Source organism: Symphalangus syndactylus, chromosome 22 (assembly GCF_028878055.3).
Source record: "Symphalangus syndactylus isolate Jambi chromosome 22, NHGRI_mSymSyn1-v2.1_pri, whole genome shotgun sequence".
In the NCBI taxonomy this organism is placed as follows: Eukaryota; Metazoa; Chordata; class Mammalia; order Primates; family Hylobatidae; genus Symphalangus; species Symphalangus syndactylus.
Window position 1 is genome coordinate 51,697,648 of NC_072444.2, and position 20,652 is coordinate 51,718,299.

The window sequence follows — 20,652 nt, forward strand, 5'->3', positions numbered from 1 at the left end:
CAAATATAAATATAAAATAAAGTTAAAATAAAACGATACGCTCTTTGAAAAGGTTGTAAAGCAAAGTGAGTCCCCATTCTCCATTCACTGCTGCGTGTTCTACGTCATTTGGCTTTTCATATGCTCATGTTTCCAAAAAGGAGTAAGTAGTAAATTATTCCTTCATCTTAGTGAAGACATAGTTCATTGTGTTCAAATTATCAGTATTATAACATTTAAAAAATCTGGAAATTATCCTGTCATTGAAAGACAAAACAATCTTAGAATTGTTACTTATATTTAAGACATATGTTTCACACTGGCAGGTTCTAGTTATAAAATTAGGGCTTGTTTTTCCAGTTGAACAATGTATTTGTTTAAGGGAGGATTCCCAAAACAATTAAGTCACTCAGAGTGCTTCTGAAATCTTGCTTTATAAACTTTCATCCAAATCATAACAATGCTAGTTAAGATGCTCTGGGGATGGTTCTGCAAGTTTCTGCTTCAACTTTTCTAAGGGAAGAGTTCAATGTATTTTCACAGATACAGCTTTGAAACTTCAGAGAAACTTCATCCACATGTCCTCATTTGTGCCTTATCCAGTTCACAGGCATTTTTCTCATTTCCAAGTTATTGTTGTCCTTTCATTTTCTATTCCCCATCTGCGGGGCCTGTGGCATTGCTGGCTTGGCCTGTCAGTGTTCCAACTCAGCTATAATTTTAATCTCCTTCGTCAGCCAAAAGGAGAGACTTCTGAATAATTCCTTTGTCTTAATGAACTCATTCATAAAAGGCATTTTCCCCATTTCCCTAATTTTCTGGGCTTAGAGACTTTCCTAATTGCAGTTACTACATATCCTCAGAAATTTCTTCCCATTCCCACAACAAAAAGACTGACTGGATACCTTCCCACCAGAGCCTCCTCTGTGTGTGTGTGTGTGTGTGTATTATGGATGGTAATTAGTGGTCTGTTTATAAAGTCAGAATAATTTCTATTAAAAAGATTGAAATAAAAACTTTAATTTCCATTTTATATGTGGAAGTCATATCCTGGAACAAACTTTATAAGAAATGTGCAAGGTCTTTTAAAAGAAATCTTAAAATGCTGCTGTCCTTCCTCACCCCTCACCACACACACACTTGAAAATATGAATCTAAACTCTGGGATTAATTTTTCAGACCCATTAAAGTGAACTCCTCTCAAGATCTGTGCATTTTATTGGGTGAAACTGTACTTCAACTTAACAACAAAACAAAACTTGCTATAAGAGTTCCAAAATAAGACTTAAATAGAAATGCTTAGGATATTTTGGATAGGAAGATACAACAGCATAAAATCAATTCTCTCTTAATTTACATATTTAATGCTGCCCCAATAAAATACAATCTTTGTGTTTATATGTAAACTAAATAAGCTGATTTTAAAATCAGTATGTAAAAAAATAAGAATAATCAGGAGAATTTTGAAAAAGAGAAATGAGAGTAATTAGCTCTAACATACAAGACATGTTATAAAACGATAGTAATTAGAACAGGATGGCACTGTCACATGAACTGGTAGTTTAAGGGCACAGAATTAAAAGTTCCAAAATAGACCCCAGTATTTCCAAATATGGAAATTGAATGTATAGTAAATATGGCATTTCAAGTTTGTAAAGAAAAGATGGAGGATTCAATAAATAGTATTTGAATAACTGTGTAAACACCTAAAAAACAGCTAAGTTGAATCCATATATTTTTCTTTATGCCAAAATAAATACCCCTTGGATTAAAAAATTAAACCCATAGATGAGGATAGAGATGAAACAGATGGAACATGACTTGATAATTTGTTCAAGTTGGGTCCTGGGTACAGGGCAGGGGGTTTATTACACTATTCTGTATCTATTGTATATTTGAAATTCTCCACGATGAAAAATTCAAAAAATGAAACTCATAAAAATATTTGAAGAGAACATGCAATTTAAAAAATCTTAGAGTGAAGGTCTTTCTAAATATGCCAGAAAACTGAGAAACGATATGAGATTGATACATTTTACTTCATTCACTAACTTACTTATTCCACGAAAATTCATTTAACACCTTCTATGTAAAAAAAAAAAACCACTGAGAAAAAGCAAGGAACAAATGAAAAGTGGGGGAAATTTTTCTAACTTACAGAAAAGGCCGAATGTCCTTAGCATAAGAAGATGCTCTAGACTCTACAACTCTTATTGGATAAATTAGCCTACAATTCCATTAAAAAATAGAAAATATTCAGAACTTTAAGCATAATAAAATACAAATTAAGACTATACTTAATCCACACCTGTCAGATTGGCAAGGATCAGAAGGCTTTGCTAACATACTGTGTTGGGAGGGTGTGGGAAACAGGTCCTCTCAGTGGTCCCAGTCCTCTCTGGAGAACTAGATAGCTGGTGGATGGGGATTGGAAGGAGACTGACTTTTCACTTTCTATTCATATGTGCTTGGAGAACTTTGTATAATGAGTAGATATTCTTTTTTTTTTGAGACAGAATCTCACTCTGTTGCTCAGGCTGGAGTGTAGTGGCATGAACACAGCTCACTGCAACCTCTACCTCCCAGGATCAAGATATCCTCCTGCTTCGGCCTCCTGAGCATCTGGTAGTATAGATGTGTGCCACCACACCCAGCTAATTAAATATAACTTGTTTTTTGTAGAGATGGGGTCTTGCTATCTTGCTCAGGCTGGTCTCAAACTCCTGGGCTCAAACAGTCCTCCTGCCTTGGCCTCCCAAAGTGCTGAGATTGCAGACTGTATTACCTATTCTAAAATGATTTTTTGAGTGAAGTATTTTTTCTTTTAATCTGTATGCTTGGAGTTTAAGCCCCTGTGCTCTGCAGTGAATGATGTCCATAAACCCTGCGTGGGTTGGGCTTCTGATTTGGCTGCTGAGAGGCCTTTCTGTTGACTCTCTGTCTCAGCTGTATTCTACAAATAGAATATGTTGCTAAACAGGTGTGTTCTGGTTGACAAGTGGTACTGTGTGCCACTAGTGGTCATCTCTTTTGCTATTTAGGGGCAGATAGCAACACTTTTTTTTTTTTTTTTTTTAAATGGAGTCTCGCTCTGTCGCCCAGGCTGGAGTACAGTGGTGCAATCTCGGCTCACTGCAAGCTCCGCCTTCCGGGTTCACACCATTCTCCTGCCTCAGCCTCCCGAGTAGCTGGGACTACAGGTGCCCGCCACCGTGCCCGGCTAATTTTTTGTATTTTTAGTAGAGACAGGGTTTCAGTAGAGACCGTGTTAGCCAGGATGGTCTCGATCTCCTGACCTTGTGATCCACCCACCTCGGCCTGCCAAAGTGCTGGGATTACAGGCGTGAGCCACTGCGCCCGGCCAGTGGCAACTTTAAATTTTCACTTGTATTTATGGAGTCTCACTGGATTTGTAAATATTGCTGGAGAGCACTCTCATTTACCCCCACCCCAAATCACATAGAGAAATATTCCAATTAATGTGACGTGGAACCAGATGTTTTTTAGCTTGGGCAAGGTTTTTAAATATGTGGACTTTTGGCCGTTTGAAGTATACTTGTGGCCAGGTGTGGTGGCTCATACCTGTAATACCAGTATTTTGGGAGGCCAAGGTGGGAGGATCACTTGACCTCAGGAGTTTGAGATGAGCCTGGGCAATATAATGAGACCCCATCTCTACTAAAAATAAAAAAAAATAGCCAGGCTTGGTGGCACATGTATGCAGTCCCAGCTACTCAAGAGGCTGGAGATGGGAGGATTGCTTGAGCCTTGGAGACTGAGGTTGTAGTGAGCCATAATCATGCCACTCCTCTCCAACCTAGTAGACAGAGTGAGACCCTGTCTTGAAAAACAAAACAAAAAAAGGAAGTATACTTGCTTCTCTCAGAACTCAGATTGGCCAGAGCTGGAAGCTCAGCTCTGTCGCTGACCAGGTTAGGATGGCAGAAGATGATGATGATGACTCAGCAAAAGAACAGTGACAGCTAAGAGAGAGTGCTCACCCTGCGGCCGGCACCGCTAAGGGTTTATATGCCCCATCCTGTCACCCTTACCACAGGTGATGAGGAAGGGGTCCTCTCCTCCCCTTTTTTACCGATGAGGAGATCGAGTCCTAGAGAGGTTGTGTAGCTTGTTGAGAACACACAGCTGGGTGCTGGTGGAGTCTGGATTTGCATCCTGATCTGACTTCACGCCCATGCCACAGAACTCTCCCCAGTGCTTTAGGTGGTGCGTGCACTCGGCAGGACCTCACTGTGCCTCTGTTCACTGCCCTCATTGCGGCCAGGGGAGTGGAATCTACTTAGATTATTGCTGTGCTCAAAGTTACAACTCTGTGTCTTTGAGAAGTCTCACCAAACAAACCCATGTAAGTACTAATAAAATGCAGATTTTCTTTCTTTCTTTTTTTTTTTTTTTTTTTAAGACAAATGAACTTGTGTTGAGTTTGGAAGATGATGACAGACTCCTGCTGAAAGAAGACAGCACTCTGAAAGCAGCTGGAATCGGTGAGGAAGGGGGCCTTGTGTTGCTGGAGGGGAAACACTCTGCCGGCCTATGCTGAGGCCTGGCTGATGGTATTTGGATAACTCACTGGAAAGTAAATGCTGCCCTTGGCTCCCCTGACACTGCCCGGTAGCTGTTCAGAGGAGGAGGATGAGGATGATGTGCATTCCGATCTCTTGACTGAGGGCAGTAGGTGTCTGCTCTCCAAATATGCAGAATGCAAACGGCTGTTTTCAGAAGGTATGCTCAGAATTCTCCTGAGGGTCATTTTAAGTGACGGGTTGTTAGTACCATGTCTACTTACTCTTATCATTGTCGCTTAAGCCAATGGTTGGAGAGAAATGGACATAGTAAGAACTAATGAGGAATAATGAAATGCGTTGTCGGTATCACATGCAGTGTGGTTTTTGATAGTCTTCCGAATCACTCAGGGCCCACCAAGGCATGGAATTTAAAATAGGAACCTGGTGTGTGCAGCTGAAAAGTACCTGATTGGGCCTTCCAGCCTAGAATGTGCATGTGGTTTATTCTAAATAAATGTTATGTGACATGTTTTGTGACCATTAGATGTCACTGTTATTCTACGTGTATGTACACCTAAAGCTGATCTGGCAGGAGGGGGAGTGGAGATTGTCAGGGAGGTCTGAGTGGTTAAAGGCGGTGTGCCCCTGACACACCTCTGCAGTTGGTGATGGATGCAGTGTCACAAGCCATGCTTCTTAATTATTTATTAATTAATTTATTTTTTGAGACAGAGTCTCACTCTGTCGCCCAGGCTGGAGTGCAGTGGTGCAGTCTCGGCTCACTGCAACCTCCATCTCCCGGGTTCAAGCGATTCTCCTGCCTCAGCTTCTTGAGTAGCTGGGACCACACGTGTGCACCACCACGCTTGGCTAATTTTTGTATTCTTTTAGTAGAGACAGGGTTTCACTATATTGGCCAGACTGGTCTCAAATTTCTAACCTCAGGCGATCTGCCTGCCTCGGCCTCACATTGTTCATAATTATTTATATGCACTTGTTAAGGAACACCGTTAGTGAGGTGCACATTGGGAGCCTGAATTTTTTTTTGACGAGTATTATTTTGAGTTACTTTAATCACGTATATCAGGAATTTACTTCTGATTGATTCATGTGACGAGCATGAATTCCTAATATGGATCTTCTGAGTTAAATAGGATCTTAAATAGCATGTTGTGAAATCTTAGACTTGATTTCTGTGTTGACGTCTATACTATTTGCTAGAATATTCTTGTCTTTCCATATTGTGAATATGTAAGGTTGTTATTTTGAAGAATGATTTTAAATTTGGCATTTGTTTCTTTAAATGGTATTATATTATTGTAGCAGGTGGCACCTTTGTGATTGGGGCATGTAGCACCCATAAGGTAGCCCTGCTTGTTGTTAAAGCATAAAGCATAATGAATATTACAGACTGATATTAATGGGGGTATTGACAGACAGCTCCATGGAAAACACTGGAAAATCCAAAAACGAAAAAAAGGGTAATGTTTCACAGGATGATGAAGTTGACATTTCAAATAAGTGAGGAAAGAATGATTTAGCCAGAAAATTATGTCAAGCCCATTGCCAAAGCATTCAGGAAAATAAAATTCAAACTCTTATCTCTATTTTTATTACAAAATAAATTCTAGATGGGTTAAATGTTATAATGTAAAAAAAATTTTAAAAAAGAAAGTGTAGTTCAATGAATTTCATAATCTTGGGAAGGAGAAGAGCTTTCCAAGCATGAGCTCAAAGACAGAAGCCATAAACAGGGAGAAGTGATAAATTTGACTACATATAAACTAAAAACTGTAAACAGAGTTCAAGGAGAAACAATAAACTTTGAAAAATACCTGCAGCATATACAACAGATCAAAAGTTATTAGCCTGGGGTCGGGCATAGTGGCTCATGCCTATAATCCCAGCACTTTGGGAGGCTAAGGCGGGAGGATCACTTGAGGTCAGGAATTTGAGACCAGCTTGGCCAACATGGTGAAATCCCATCTTCACTAAAAATACAAAAATTAGCCAGGTGTGGTGGCACATGCCTGTAATCCCAGCTACTTGGGAGGCTGAGGCACGAGAATGGCTTGAATCTGGAAGGTAGACAGTGCAGTGAGCTGAGATCACACCACTGCACTCCAGCACAGCACTCCAGCCTGGGCAACAGAGTGAGACTCTATCTCAAAAAAAAAAAAAAAAAAAAAAGAAAAGAAAAAGAAGTTATTAGCCTGACTTTATAAAGAGCCCTTGTAATGACTATGAAAAAGAAAAATTCTATTGATAGAAGAAATAACTCACATATTAAAAATAGCTCCACCTTATTAGGAGAGAATGAGTACTTATTAGAAATGAGTACATAGATACTGTTTTATGTAGTAGAGTCTAATGTTAAGACTGTAGTCTGGGGCCGGGTACGGTGGCTCGTGCTTGTAATCCTAGCAGTTTGGGATGCCAGGCTAGTGGATTGCCTGAGGCCAGGAGCTCTAGATTAGACTGCACAACATAGTGAGACCTCATCTCTATAAAAATAACAGAGTCCAGAGCCAGAGTGCTTGGGTCCAAAACCTGATTCTGTCTCTTACTGTCTGGGTGACCTTGGACAGCAGCAATTGTTATAAGATTAGCAGACATGAAAAAAGTGGCATTGTCCAAGGGAGTTCAAGATGTAGGAAAATGGATACTCTTACACCACTGTTGGGAATGAATATGACCTTGAATTTTCTGTGGGTCGGTTTGACCAGTAAGACTTTCTCAAGTTTGAATTTCAATGATACTTGTTTCTAAGCCAACAGGGACAAGCTGTGAGGTTATGCTAGGTCTTCAGAGGGGTGGTGGGGTTAGCCCTGACCTTCCCTCTACACTGATGTAGAGCTTGATTTATTGAATAGAAATAGAACATACTGTGTGATACCATTATTGTTTGGGTTTTTTTGTTTTTGTTTTTGAGACCAGAGTCTCGCCCTGTTGCCCAGGCTGGAGTGCAATGGCACAATCTCAGCTCACTGCAGCCTCCATCTCCTGGGTTCAAGCAATTCTCCTGCCTCAGCCTCCTGAGTAGCTGGGATTATGGGTGTGCACCACCATGCCCAGCTAATTTTTGTATTTTTTAGTAGAGACAGGGTTTTGCCATATTGGCCAGGCTGGTCTCGAACTCCTGACCTCAGGTGATCCACCTGCCTTGGCCTCCCAAAGTGCTGGGATTACAGGCATGAGCCATTGTGCCCGACCCCATTATTGTTTTAAAATGTTTAAAGTATACATGTAAGATTATTGTTTATGCGTATGTGGAGAAAAGATCATATGCCAAAATTATAGGAATGGTTTCTTGAGGTGGTGGCATTACCAGTAATTGATATTCTCCTTTCTTTTCTGTATTATCTAATTGTTTTTATGGTGATTTAAAAATTTTTCTACAGTTTTCATGTATTCCTTGTAATTAAAGGACCATTTTTTTTTTTAAGTATAAACCCATGACGTTGGGGAAAATTGGTTAGAATGAAGGCTGTGCACTTTGCTTGCTTTCTGGCCTTCTGTAAGCCACTTATCCTCTCTGAAACTCTATTTTGTTTTCTGTAAAAATAGAATAATGAAACCTATTCTAGAAGGTTGTCGTAAAGGTTGTGTAAAACAATGAAGGCATCGGGAGCGATATGTGTGAAAGGTCCTCAGGAACAACTGCTTTGTTTGGAAACCGTCCTGGAGAAGGCAATTGGCAAATGTTTTGACTTTACTAAAATATTGAGTTGTTGGTCTTGTTGTGATTAATTTCAAACTACTTATGTAATGAACCATCTGTAAAGGTGAGAAGGAAATCCTTCTTTTTGTCCTCTTACTTTAAGGCTATTGGTCCCGGATCACAGTCAGATTATTTTCCCAGATTCTCCACTCATTTCAGAGTGGTATGAGGACTCCAAACTGCCCTCCGAACTCCAGCAAGCCAGCAGCCCTGGGCTCGGGGTGATTTGGGTCCCTGCAGGGAGTGATTTTCTCTTTGTTATCTAGAGTGGTGTTGCTATGCTCCTGGGGACAAGCTGAGGTTATACCTGGAGAGCAACAAAAAATTCTAAGTGAGAAATGAGTTGTGAAAATGATACTTGAAACATGTGATTTTTTTTTTTTTTTAAGACAGAGTCTTGCTCTGTCGCCCAGGCTAGAGTGCAGTGGCGTGATCTCAGCTCACTGCAACCTCCGCCTCCCAGGTTCAAGTGATTCTCCTGCCTCAGTCTCTGAATAGCTGGGATTACAGGTATGCACCACCATGCCTGTCTAATTTTTGTATTTTTAGTAGAGACGGGGTTTCGCCATGTCGGCCAGGCTGGTCTTCAACTCCTGACTTCAAGTGATCCACCCGCCTCGGCCTCCCAAAGTGCTGGGATTACAGGCATGAGTCACTGTGCCTGGCCTGATATATGTGATTTTTTTTAGGGAATTTTCCCTCCCTCAGTGCTGTGTCTGGTGAGATTTTTAAGAGGTTTAAGAGAAAAATTCAAAGTTGTCTCTGTCTTCCTTTTCACCACTTGATCTTGCTGTAGATCTGTCACTCTGCTATCACAGCCAGTTGCCATGGGAATAATGCCAGGGTAACAAATTTATCGTTAGGACTTTGCTGCAGTAGTCATGAAAGGAAAAGAAAGGCTGCAAGTGGGGAAATTAGGGGGAAAAAACATGTTTGAAGATTTCTTTTCTCAGGGAGAAATTCTCTAGTTCATCCTTTGGCTTTTTATCTGCACTGCAGATCCCCGTGGAACATTCTACACCTGACGTCAGTGGAAGTTTTTGCTTGTGGACTCAGTACGAAAATACGTACTTAAAAAAGATTTGCTCAGTAGAAGCAAGAAGAAACTTTTACCTAGAAATGTTACTTATAATTTTTTGTCAGCAATTGTAGTTTTATGGACTAATTCCCCTAAGTAATACATTTACATGTAAGCTTTTTTTTTTTTTTAAGTGTTATTTTCTCTCTTTCATTTTGCTACATTCTGCTACTGTTGTCTTTCGAATCTGGTCTGGTTTAAGAGAGAAATTGTGGCTGGGTAACTCTTCCAAAGCCAGTTGTGTTTCATTGGAAACATTTTAAAACAAGATACAATGGCCAAACTGTAAGTGTTTATCTGAGGGAAGCATGCTCGGCAAGCCAGGTCCTGTAATAATTCCAAAACTCCCTCGTGGTTTGTTTTCATTTTGCGTGTCACTTCTGTCATCTGCCCCCAACCAGAACCCTGTCGTTCACGCCTCGCCCCTTTGGGTGATCTTGTCTGTAAAGCTAATATTGTGGGATTCTGTGGCTCCCCCTTCTCTTTCGGGATCATGTTTGATTTGTGTTTCCTTAAGGTGTGGGTCCCCTTCCCTTTCTTTTTCTGGGTAGCAGTATTTTTAGGTCATGCGTGTTTTCTTCCTTCGACAGTATGTTATGGTGGCCGTTCTTCACTCTTACATAGAAACAGTGATAGTCTGGTTACTTGGTAATGTGGGTGTCGGACCCAGGAAACTGGGGGATTCCAGAAGCAGGACTCTGAACCTCTGTAGTGTTTCCCTTTTTACCTCCCCACACTATGGTGGAAATTACAGGCGTGTACCCAGTCTATCAAAGACCGAGGGTTTTTTGTTGTTGTTGTTGTTTTTTGGCTAGTTGTTTTCTTCAAACTGTAGTTTGAAATCTTCTCTGCCAGCAGATCCAAAACAAATATTTGAAGCAAGTCATGAAATAAAAGGCACAGCACTTGGGACCTTTGTTGGTGGTGAAAACTTAGAAATATAACTCAAATGCGAGCACAGCTTTGAATGATTTGTAGATTAGGATTTTGTGACATTTGGGAGGATAGGCTATACTCCTAGAGTGGGAGAGAGGGTGAAACTTCGTCCTTTTGGTCTCAGATTGCCACAGAAGCCACACCTCGCCCTTCCTGTATTTTTTTTTGTCAACAGTATGCAGTTATTGTCACATGGCAGCTTCGAAGATTGTGGATTTTCTGTACCACAAAATCAGTGCGCGTGTCTCAGGCTCCTTTTTCCAGACAACAGGGGCTGTGCCTCATACTATATTGGTGCTGACTAGCATGAGGCTAGAGACTCAGAACATATGGATAAATCCTTGTTGATAGATGAATTTATTGAGATAAATTAGTTTAAGAGTTTAAATATATTGCATTTAATTTTTCTTGGGATTTTATACTTAAAATCGATTGTTCTTATATTCTTTCATTTAAAGTCATTATCATTATGTTCCTGTTAAAGTTGTGTGTGTGTGTGTGTGTGTGTCTTTTCTGTCTGCCTGTCTGGAAGCATTATAAAATGATTAATTTTATATCCAAAGTTTGAAAGCCCTGGCTTGTGTTTATTTCATTAAACTCGAACATCAGTATTAAAAGGATCCTACAAATGTATTTGGAGGGTTCTTGGTTTCATTTGATAGTAAGACGAAGGGATGAAGTGGCAGTGTATTTATTGGATTTTAGATTGCACATTCATTTCAGATTCCCATGCCAAAGCACTCTGCACCTGACTGCCCTGCCGCCTGCAGCACATTTAATTTAAAATCAGGTGCCCTGGGGGACCAGCACAAGGTAGACTTCTTGAGGGTTCATCCCCAGCCAGTTTTAAAGGAGCCATTTTAAATAGTATTTGGGAAGCAGGAATTTAAGGGATAATGGTGGAAAGTGATTATGTAGAAACCTTAAAAATCATTTATAATTGGTTTTCACATAAATTGGCAAATAAATTTGCAGCGTTAAGTCCCTGAAATCATTCTCTGAAACATTTTCCACAGTGCCTTACAGATGTAAGAAAACATTATATTCTACTTCTGCTTAAGGACCACATTACTAAAATTTAAAACCCATTTAATGTTTTACTTTTGAATGTTTGGAGTAAATTTTAATTTATGTGTTTTCCAATTTGTTAAGGGTGAAAAAAATTTTAAATCAGCCTGAAGTATTATAGTTTAACCCATTTGTTTACCTAGATTTCCTGAAAAAAAGTGCAGCCATCTGAAAATAAAATCTTTACACTGCAGACTCTCATTTTGAGTCCACATTATGAGAGCTAGCATAAATGCCTTATGTAAATAATGGATTGATGTTTAAGTTAACTGGACCCAAGAGAACCTGTGTGTCAAAACAGAACTGCTTAGTCCTTGCTTTCCAGCAGCTTCTCTGAACCTACTATTGCTGAAGAGCCACACAACATATTAGTTTCTCAAAAGGGGTTCAGATAAATGTCAACTGCAGTAAGTGAAAATTGTAATTACAGTTAGCGTGGATTGAGCGACGTGCTGTGTGGGCAAGGCGCTGTGTAAAGTTCTGTATGTAAATAGCACATCACAGATAAAACCTTGCTCTGCGATTATTAAGAACAGGATGTCTTTTGCTCATCCTCCATTAGAAGGTTGATTAGAATCACTTGCAAATTATATACGTCTACCTCTGGGCATGCTTTCCTTCAAGAAAGGAAACCTCAGGAGCTTTTTCTGTAAAGGATAGATTTCCAGATATCTTTGAATATTGAAGTTTTTGAAGCTCTCTTTCTTGATTTTCTTTTTCCCACTGATTCCAAGTGTGGAGGAGTCTTTTACCCATTCTTTTAGATGCCACTTTCTTGTAAAATTTAACTGTACCTTAACTTACTGTTTGCACAGGGTGCATCTTTTTACAGCCCCTCCTTATTGATCTCCAGTTTCTCTGTGCTGTATCCCCCACAGGCTCCTTGTCATGCGAGGTTGCAATCTGATTTTCATCTACTCAGATTAAATTTAATCTTGAAGATATAGTAGAGGACTGGAATGAGGATCTGTGACTATGGGTGGCTTTATTTTCTTCTTTAGACACTTGTTTATTTTCTGTAATGAGCATGGGTAGCTTATGATTAACAAACATTAAATTTGATATTTTTGAAAACAGCAAAAACATTTTTAATGAAATGGCATGCTAATCTCATTAATTTCATTATTTTGTGATAAAGTCTAATGATGAGATGAGAGTTGTAAACTAAGAGACCAGCGATAATCCTTGGCACTCTTTCTTATTATCCTATTTGACTTGGAGAGTTTCTCTTGTCTGTTTTTAGAGAATATGTTAATTGAGTGCTCAGTATGCATTACGAATAATCTTGTCGGTTTTCTTGTGGAGATTCTGAAGGCCCTTTTGCTCTTTCTGTAAAAGCCAAGCAGACTGTATTAACTTCTGGTTTAATTTGAAAAATGAATGTGGAACTTGTTGGCACAACGCCTTAAAGAATTGCATGTTTAATAATTGGAAGGCTTTCCATCAGATTTGTCTCTAGCCTGAATTAATAATGTTGCTGACTTATTGTTTTAGAAGATGCAGTCCTTGACCTGCTAGGTTGAAAGAATTGTGACTGCTCTGAACCTTCATGGGTCCTTTAGCTGTGCCATCTCCCCTGTGAATAATTAGAGGTATTTGAAGGTATCGAGGTAGAAGCCAATTTGTGTCTTTCACTTTGCATATTGTTGAAGCCGCATGAATTAATCATAAGCAGGGCAAAAAATTAACTTCTTCAGACACATATTTTGATGGGTCATGAGGGAGAATGTAAAGTGATCTGTAAAGTATTCTACTGATCCTCTAAGTATTAAATTATTATACCTACAGGCTAATTTCAGGGGGGAAAAAGAGTTTTCCCTCCCCTTCCTTCAGTACCTGAGTAGCATATTTGAGAAAAAAATCAAGGTTTTTTATTTCCTAGCACTGTAAAAAAGACTATAAACGAGCAATTTTATGATTTCCTGAAAACCAGATTCTTGTATTAACTCTTGATTTTAATTTTTTGTTTTTTGTTCTTTTTTACTTTTAAATCATTTGGGTTTTCGATTCTTAAAACTTCACCTGAAACTTCTTGTTGATTTGGTAAAATGTATTGTGTGACCCAACAAAAACTCATCTTTTTCACTTTAGGCATCTGAAGCTATTCTGAAATACCGAATCAAAGTCATATGGATTTCCATACTTGTTTAAAATTTAGATTTACATTAAAATCTTTTTTTCCATTTTCTGCTTTTTTTTCAGCCAGTGAAACTGAAATTGCATTCTTCTGTGAAGAAGATTATAAGAACTACAAAGCTAATCCCATTTCATCCTGGTGAAAACATCTCGAGGGCTTCCTTTTTGCATACCTGTATTAAGCTCTTTATTCCACTGCTGAGTTTTTGAAATTGACAAACAAATCTTAAAAAATTAATCCCAGGCTATACTCTTTGAGCTAAAATATGGTGATTTCTTTCTCTTCAGGTCTTTTTTTCTTTCTCTCTTTCTTTTTCTTTGTTGTTGTAAAATAATATATTATGAGAAAAACATTTGATCTTTTTAAAGGGAAATAAATTGTTATTAAAAATTATCGTGGAATATTGATTTTTAAATTATAATTTGTTTTCTAAAATTAAGAATTATTTTGGTGACTTGCATGTTGAGTTCCTTAAAAAGATTGTAAGACTAAGATCATACTGTTTATATTTTTTTCTGTAGTTTCTAATTATAGCAACTGTTTCTGTCTGTGGCTACCAGAAATTCTGAATTTCTTGACCCTCATGGCTATCTTTTAGCTCAGGGTGTGTGATACATACCACCATATGTGCAATTCAATTGTGTATATTTTAGGGAGGTTTTATGATGTAGGACGGTTACTTTTTTTTTTTTAAGTATCGCAGCCTATACAAATAATGTTGCTGATTTTTTTTTCTTTTCTTTCTTGAGCTGTGTTTTCCATCTTCAGGAACAAACTATCATAGAATCAAACTCATTTATTTGGAGAGAGGAAGCAGCAGGATGCTTGCACTTCTGGAAGAAAATTGTTCATTGAGAACAAGTCTATGTCCTGGAAGATACATTCCTTCTAAATAATATAATACTTGTGGTTCCTGATCATGGCTGACCACCAGCACCTGAGGAGTCATTTTTTCAGAGGCCTTTCAATCAGCCTGCGTTTAATCAGAACTCCTGGAGAGCTTAGCTAGCTCTGTCATTGCTCCCTGAGTGCTGGAGGGCTTAGCCGGCCGTGCCATTGCTCCCTGAGTGCTGGAGGGCTTAGCTGGCTCTGCCATTGCTCTTTGAGTCCTAGAGAACTTAGCCAGCTCTGCCATTGCTCCCTGAGTCCTGGAGAGCTTAGCCGGCCGTGCCATTGTTCTTTGAGTCCTGGAGAGCTTAGCCGGCTGTGCCATTGCTCTTTGAGTCCTCAGAGTTGCCAGGAGGGCAAGTTGGTTTCATTATGATCGTGTCTAACTTAAGAAAACCTATTTTTTTTTAGAAATCAACTTTGAAAGTCTGAGTAACATGATTAGAAGATGCTTTGCTTTGTTGAAAAAGTGAATAGGGTCTTCTTTAAAACAGAAATTCTATTTATTTTATTCATTGTTTCATTCAGGAGCAAAGTGTTGAATACACAGATGACGTAGCTTTTTGGGGAGTTAATAAAGAGGAAAATAAGACCCAGTTTTTGCCTCAGTGAATGGAGAAAGACATAGTATAAGCAAATGATTTTAAGAATAGCAGAAAAAGCTGCCATCGGAGCATTGTTGACAGAAATTAGTTCTGAGGTTTTTTTTTGTTTTTTTTTTTTTTAAGAAGTAGCAGTTGAGCTGTGTCTTAGAAGATTGAATAGGAATTTTTGCTTAGAAGAAAAGAAGGGAAAGGCTTTCTGGAAGAGGGAATAGCATACACAAAGGCAAAGGACTGTGAAAGAGCTTGAGGTTTTAGGAGAAAGCACAAATTTTAATGTTCCTGACTTTTATAGATGGTGCAACTTAATGATGTTTTGACCTTATAGTGGTACAAAAGCAATAGGCATTCAGTAGAAACACTGAGTACCCATACAGCCATTATATTTTCCACTTTCAGTGCAGTATTCAATAAGTTACATGAAATATTTAATACTTTACAATAAAATCAGCTTTGTGATAGATGATTTTGCCTAACTCTAGGCTAATGTAAATGTTCTGATCATATGTAAGGTAGATTAAGCTAAGCTGCAATGTTTGATAGGTTAGGTGTATTAAATGCATTTTTCACTTAGATGATGTTTTCAACCAACAATGAGTTTATTGGGACTAACCCCATTGTGAGTTGAGGAGCATCTATACAGGAGTGCGAAGTACATGGAACAGAGTAGAGGAAGATAAGGCCAGAAAGGTAGGTTGAGTAGGCCTTACAAGTCATGCTAAGGAGTTAGAACTGTATCTAGTAGGTAGATGGGAGCCAGTAGCATGATTTAAACAGGTATTTGATCTCATTTGTATTTTAGAAAGTGAGCTTTGTCAGCAATGTCCAGATGGCAGAAAGACTAGAAGACATCATTGAGCAGGTGAAGTTTGGAAGGCCTGGAGGGGCAGAGGGGAAGAACAGGAGTGGGGAGGTTCTTGGTGTTACCATTTGATCATCATTCCGTGGCAAATATGGTGTGGGAGTTAATTTACATATGTTATCTCATTTGACTTTTACCACAGTTCTTCAATGGTAGCATGTATATTTATAGATGAAGAAATTGGGGCCCAGAGAGGTATAGTTATTTGCTCAAGTGAATGCAGTCATGTGCAATGGGATTGGAACCAAATCTGTCTTAAAATCCTGACTTCCCCCATTCCATCCTGTAGCCTCCCAGCGGAGACCTGAGGTAGAATGACCTTAGAATGTTTGGGACCTGGTGAATGCCTGGACGGGGATAGTGTGGGGAGGGAGGAATGGAGACTTCAGTGACTCTTGCTGGAGTTGAGTGGCTGGATTGATGATGGCAGCAGTAACCCAAATAGGGAACTCAATAAGTAGAGGTTAAAACATATTCCAGTTGTTCGCTTTGCACACATTCAATTTGCATACCAGGCTTTTTTAAAATATAAAATTAAGCATATCTTTACCTGTGCATTTTTAAGTAGATAATGCAAAAATATGTATGTATAGTGCCTTTTTTGGTGTGTATTTTTCTTATAAAAGGTACATATAGGCTATTTTCACTTATAAACATAGAATAAAAATAAAAAATAAACGTATCAACAGCAACCACCAGAAACTAGAAGAGGCAAAGAAGGATTGTTCCCTAGAGCCTGCAGAGGGAGCAGAGCCCTGCTGACACCTGGATTTCAGACTTGTAGCCTCCACAACTATGAGAAAAGACATTTCTGTTGTGTTTACAATAAATAAAAATATATTGTGACTAAAAAGGACTTTTACCAGGAATGGAAGATTGATTCAAAATTAGAAAACCTCTCAATGTAATTTTCAAAATTTATAAAGGAGAAAAAAATTATGTTTATCTCAATAGATGCCAAAAGGCATTTGATGATATTCTTGCTCATGCATATATATAAATTAGCAAGGGAAAGAAATACCATTAACTTGATGAAGGTTGCTCATAGAAAACCTGCTTAATGGAGAAGTGTTCAGCAAATCTATTAGATATGAGTAAGAGGCTACGGCTGGGTGCGTTGGCTCAGGCCTGTAATCTCAGCACTTTGAGAGGCTGAGGCAGGCAGATTGCTTGAGCTCAGGAGTTTGGGACCAGCCTGGGCAACAGGACAAAACCCCGTCTCCATAAAAAAAACAAAAACAAAAACAAAAACAGGTGTGGTAACTTGCACCTGTAGTTCCAGTTACTTGGGAGGCAGAGGTGGGAGGATCCCTTGGGTCCAGGAGGTCAAAGCTGCAGTGAGCTGTGATCACACCACTGCACTCCAGCCCAAAAAATATGAATTAGACAAGAATGAACACTATTGCCAGTACTATTCAGTATGTTTCTGCAGGTCTTATTGTAGCCAGTACAGTAGGAAAAGTAATAAGATTCTCAGATATTGGAAAGGAGTAGGCAAAACATTCATTTGTAGACAATATGATTACAAGAGAATTAAGTTTTTTGAACTAAGAGACTTGAATGCTGAACCTAAAATGTATTGTTCACAAAAGCTATAAAAGTGTTATTAGATGAGTATAAAAGACCTAAATAGAGATAGATTACATGTTTATAGATGGAAGATACCTACCTAATCCATAAATAAATGCAATCTCAATCAAAATCCCAAAGGATTTATCATGGAACTTGACAAATTGATTTTTAAATTCATTTGGAAGAAAAATATGCAGGAATAGCCAAGATCAATTTGGAAAAACAAAAGGTAGGCTAGAAGAAAGGGTGGTTGCCTACCAGATGTCAAAATATATTCAGTGATCAAAACAAGTTGGTAATGGTACAGAACTAGATAAAATGATCAATGGAGTAGAATATAGAAACTGATAAAATTTACATGGAAACAATAGCTAATAAAGGTAGTATTTGTAATTATGAGGAAAAGGAAGATTATTTAGCACATGGCCATGTATTTAAAAAAAACAGTTAAGGGTCCTACTTCATACCATTCACTAAAATTTCAGATGGATTAAATAACTAAACATGAAACACAAGATGATGAGTTTATTAGAAGAGAAAATGGATTATATTTGTGACCTTGGGGTAGAGAAGACCTTCTTAAAACACAAAAGGTGTATGCCATAATTTCCTAAGGAGAATGTATTTGTGTTAAGAATGACTAAAAGCAAGCCAGGTGTGGTGACGCACGCCTATAGTTTCAGCTACTCAGGAGGCTGAGGTGGGGGGGATTGCTTGAGCCTAGGAGTTTGACACCAGCCTGGGCAACATAGTGAGACCCTGTCTCATAAAAAAAGAATTAGTAAAAACAAAACCAAAACATGTACAGAAATTAAAAGAAGCAGAAAAAATCCATCAGGCAATTGCCATGAACATTTTGACATATTTCCATCTAGGTTATTTTTTCTATGTCTATTTTTTAGAGTTTCTGATCTTTTTCATGTGTTTTAAGTCACATTTGCTTGTTAAAACAAGCAATTCTGGTCCAGGCATGGTAGCTCACACCTGTAATCCCAGCACTTTGGGAGGCCGAGGCCAGTGATCACTTGAGCTCACGAGTTTGAGTCCAGCCTGGGCAACGTGGTGAAACCACATCTCTACAAAAATTAGCTGGGCATGGTAGTGCATGCCTGTAGCCCCAGCTACTTAGGAGGCTGAGGAGGGAGGATGGCTTGAACCCAGGAGGCAGAGGTTACAGTGAGCCGAGATCACACCACTGCACTCCAGCCTGGGCTATAGAGCCAGACTTTGTCTCAAAACAACAACAAAAAAATTCTGAAGGTTAAGAAAAGTAAAACTCCTCTTCTTGCAAGGTCACTCCTTTGCATAGCTTGGTGCGCATACTTTCAGACCTATTTTTTTTTTTTGCACATATGTTATTTAAACATATAGGTATGCATTTTAAAGCATTGTCATTTTATGCATTTCAAAGCGTGATCACGCTCTTAAATATGGTTGAGAAGTCTGTTTTTTAAATCACCACTATGTGTCAGACGCTGTATGTATTTTATATTATCTCATTTAATCCACACAGTAGACTGTGATAGAGCTCTGAGGAGTCCTGGTTTCCCCATCTGTGAGATGGAGTAGATAATAAGGGCCACTTTGCAGAGTTTTGTGATCAAGTGGGACATTGTCTACAAGGCACTTACGGACAGAGCCTAGCAGGAAGTGGGTGCTTTTTACATGTCTTTGGGTGCTTATTGTGAGAGTGAGTGCAGCAGCAGCAACTTCATTTTGGAGCAAGGAACCCTCACCCTCAGAGATTAAGCCACTTGTCCAAGGCCTGAGATCTGATAAGTCAAAGAGCAGGTCTCTTCTGGCTTCAAATCCTACTTTCTGCCACTCTTTGAAAACAAGGAGTTGGGCACTTGGAGAAACATGGTAGAAAGGTGGTCAACTACAGCCAAGAGACAGTTCCCCATCTGCGTTGTTGGCGCCCCTTTATATGCATTTTTCTATTCTCAGTTGAAGAGAACTTGCCTTTGCCAAAGGAACACATGGGCCCTGGTCCCACGAGTTGGGCCAGGTTTCATGTGACTTCGAGGAACTTCTTTGCCGTAGCAACCGGGTTTTCTTTTCCTTCTTTTTCTGCCTGCCCCAGACACAGGCAGGAGAGATGGTGATGTTCCTGCCTATTTGGACACACAGAGAACTGGCCTGGCCTGAGCCCCTTTGGAAACCTGCTGCTGATTGCTGGGGACAAGAGGGAAGAGCGGGGGCTTCCCCATTTCTGCTAATGCATGTCGGGGCATCGTGGGCCTGAGTGTCCAAGCATCTGTACTTGGACACCTCTGCCCACTAGAGAAGTTGTCCAGCAGTCTTGTCATCTTTTTCTCACTGTACGTGTACACATGTGTACATGTATGCATGCATGTGTGTTGGGAGAAGGGCTCTGATTATTGGTTCTGGGCAGTTTCACCACATTTTAGTTTCAGAAACTCTCATGATTGCTCAGAGTAGCAAAGCTAATTGAAGTGGAATATTGACTTAATTGGTCTGAGGTTAATATTTTGAACTCCACCATCAAGACAGTGGGCCTTTCTGTCTGCAGGCCTGGAAAGAACCACATAGAGCCGCAGCATGCATCTCATGGCCACTCTGTACCTTTCACTCTGCACTTCTAGTATTTATAGGAGTGGAAGAGGAAGGCATGGCATTTGTCATTTCTTTCCATCAAAGGAGATACATTTATTCAGTGAATCAGACCTGAGACCACTTTCCCCATCCCCAAATGTGCATTTTGGGTTAGAATATGAGCATACGAGTTTCGATAATGGCCTTTGGAGGCTCATTTGTTGATCATTAGTCAGCGAGAGGGTCATATAGTTGTCATGACTTAAACATACAGGATGTGTGTTGTGCTGCTTGACGATGTGGTTTGTTAGGGAGCAGTGACCCTCCTCCATTCCGTGCTGCTGCCACTTTGGATGAGCGTTCAGTGAATAATGTCATTCATAGGCCGTGAGATTTTAAGATGGAGAAAATCCATTTCAGGTCCCGGATGAAGTCATGTGACTCTTTCAAAATAGGTAAGGGCAGACCGTTTTGGGAATACTGCCTTAGAGACTCAAGCTTTTGGTTTTAACTTCATTTCTATTACGTCCAATACATAGGAAAAAAACTGTCGTCCATAATGGCATTCTTGTGATCTATCAAATCTGGTCAATCAAAGCAGTCACCAGAGCACTCTTAAGGCTGTGACTCCTTCACAGGACTAAGGCAAGTGGCAGGGATGGAGGGTGGCGAGGGCCTCTTCCCCTCCATCTGTGACTTGATGGGGGAATGAGAGCAGTAAGATCGG

The 20,652-nt window shown here is 39.5% G+C and overlaps 1 protein-coding gene across 3 annotated transcripts in view; it reads left to right on the forward strand.

Moving 5' to 3' along the window:
- The window catches only part of C22H2orf76 (chromosome 22 C2orf76 homolog), a 64,894-nt gene extending 51,056 nt beyond the window's left edge, over nt 1–13,838 (forward strand). For all 3 annotated transcript variants that reach the window (XM_055261167.2, XM_055261168.2, XM_055261166.2), the window contains 2 exons: nt 4,403–4,484; nt 13,511–13,838. In XM_055261167.2, coding sequence (XP_055117142.1) covers nt 4,403–4,484; nt 13,511–13,587 — 159 coding nt within the window. In that variant the 3' untranslated portion in view covers nt 13,588–13,838. The remainder of the gene's footprint in view (nt 1–4,402; nt 4,485–13,510) is intronic.
- Nucleotides 13,839–20,652: the final 6,814 nt, after the last annotated feature.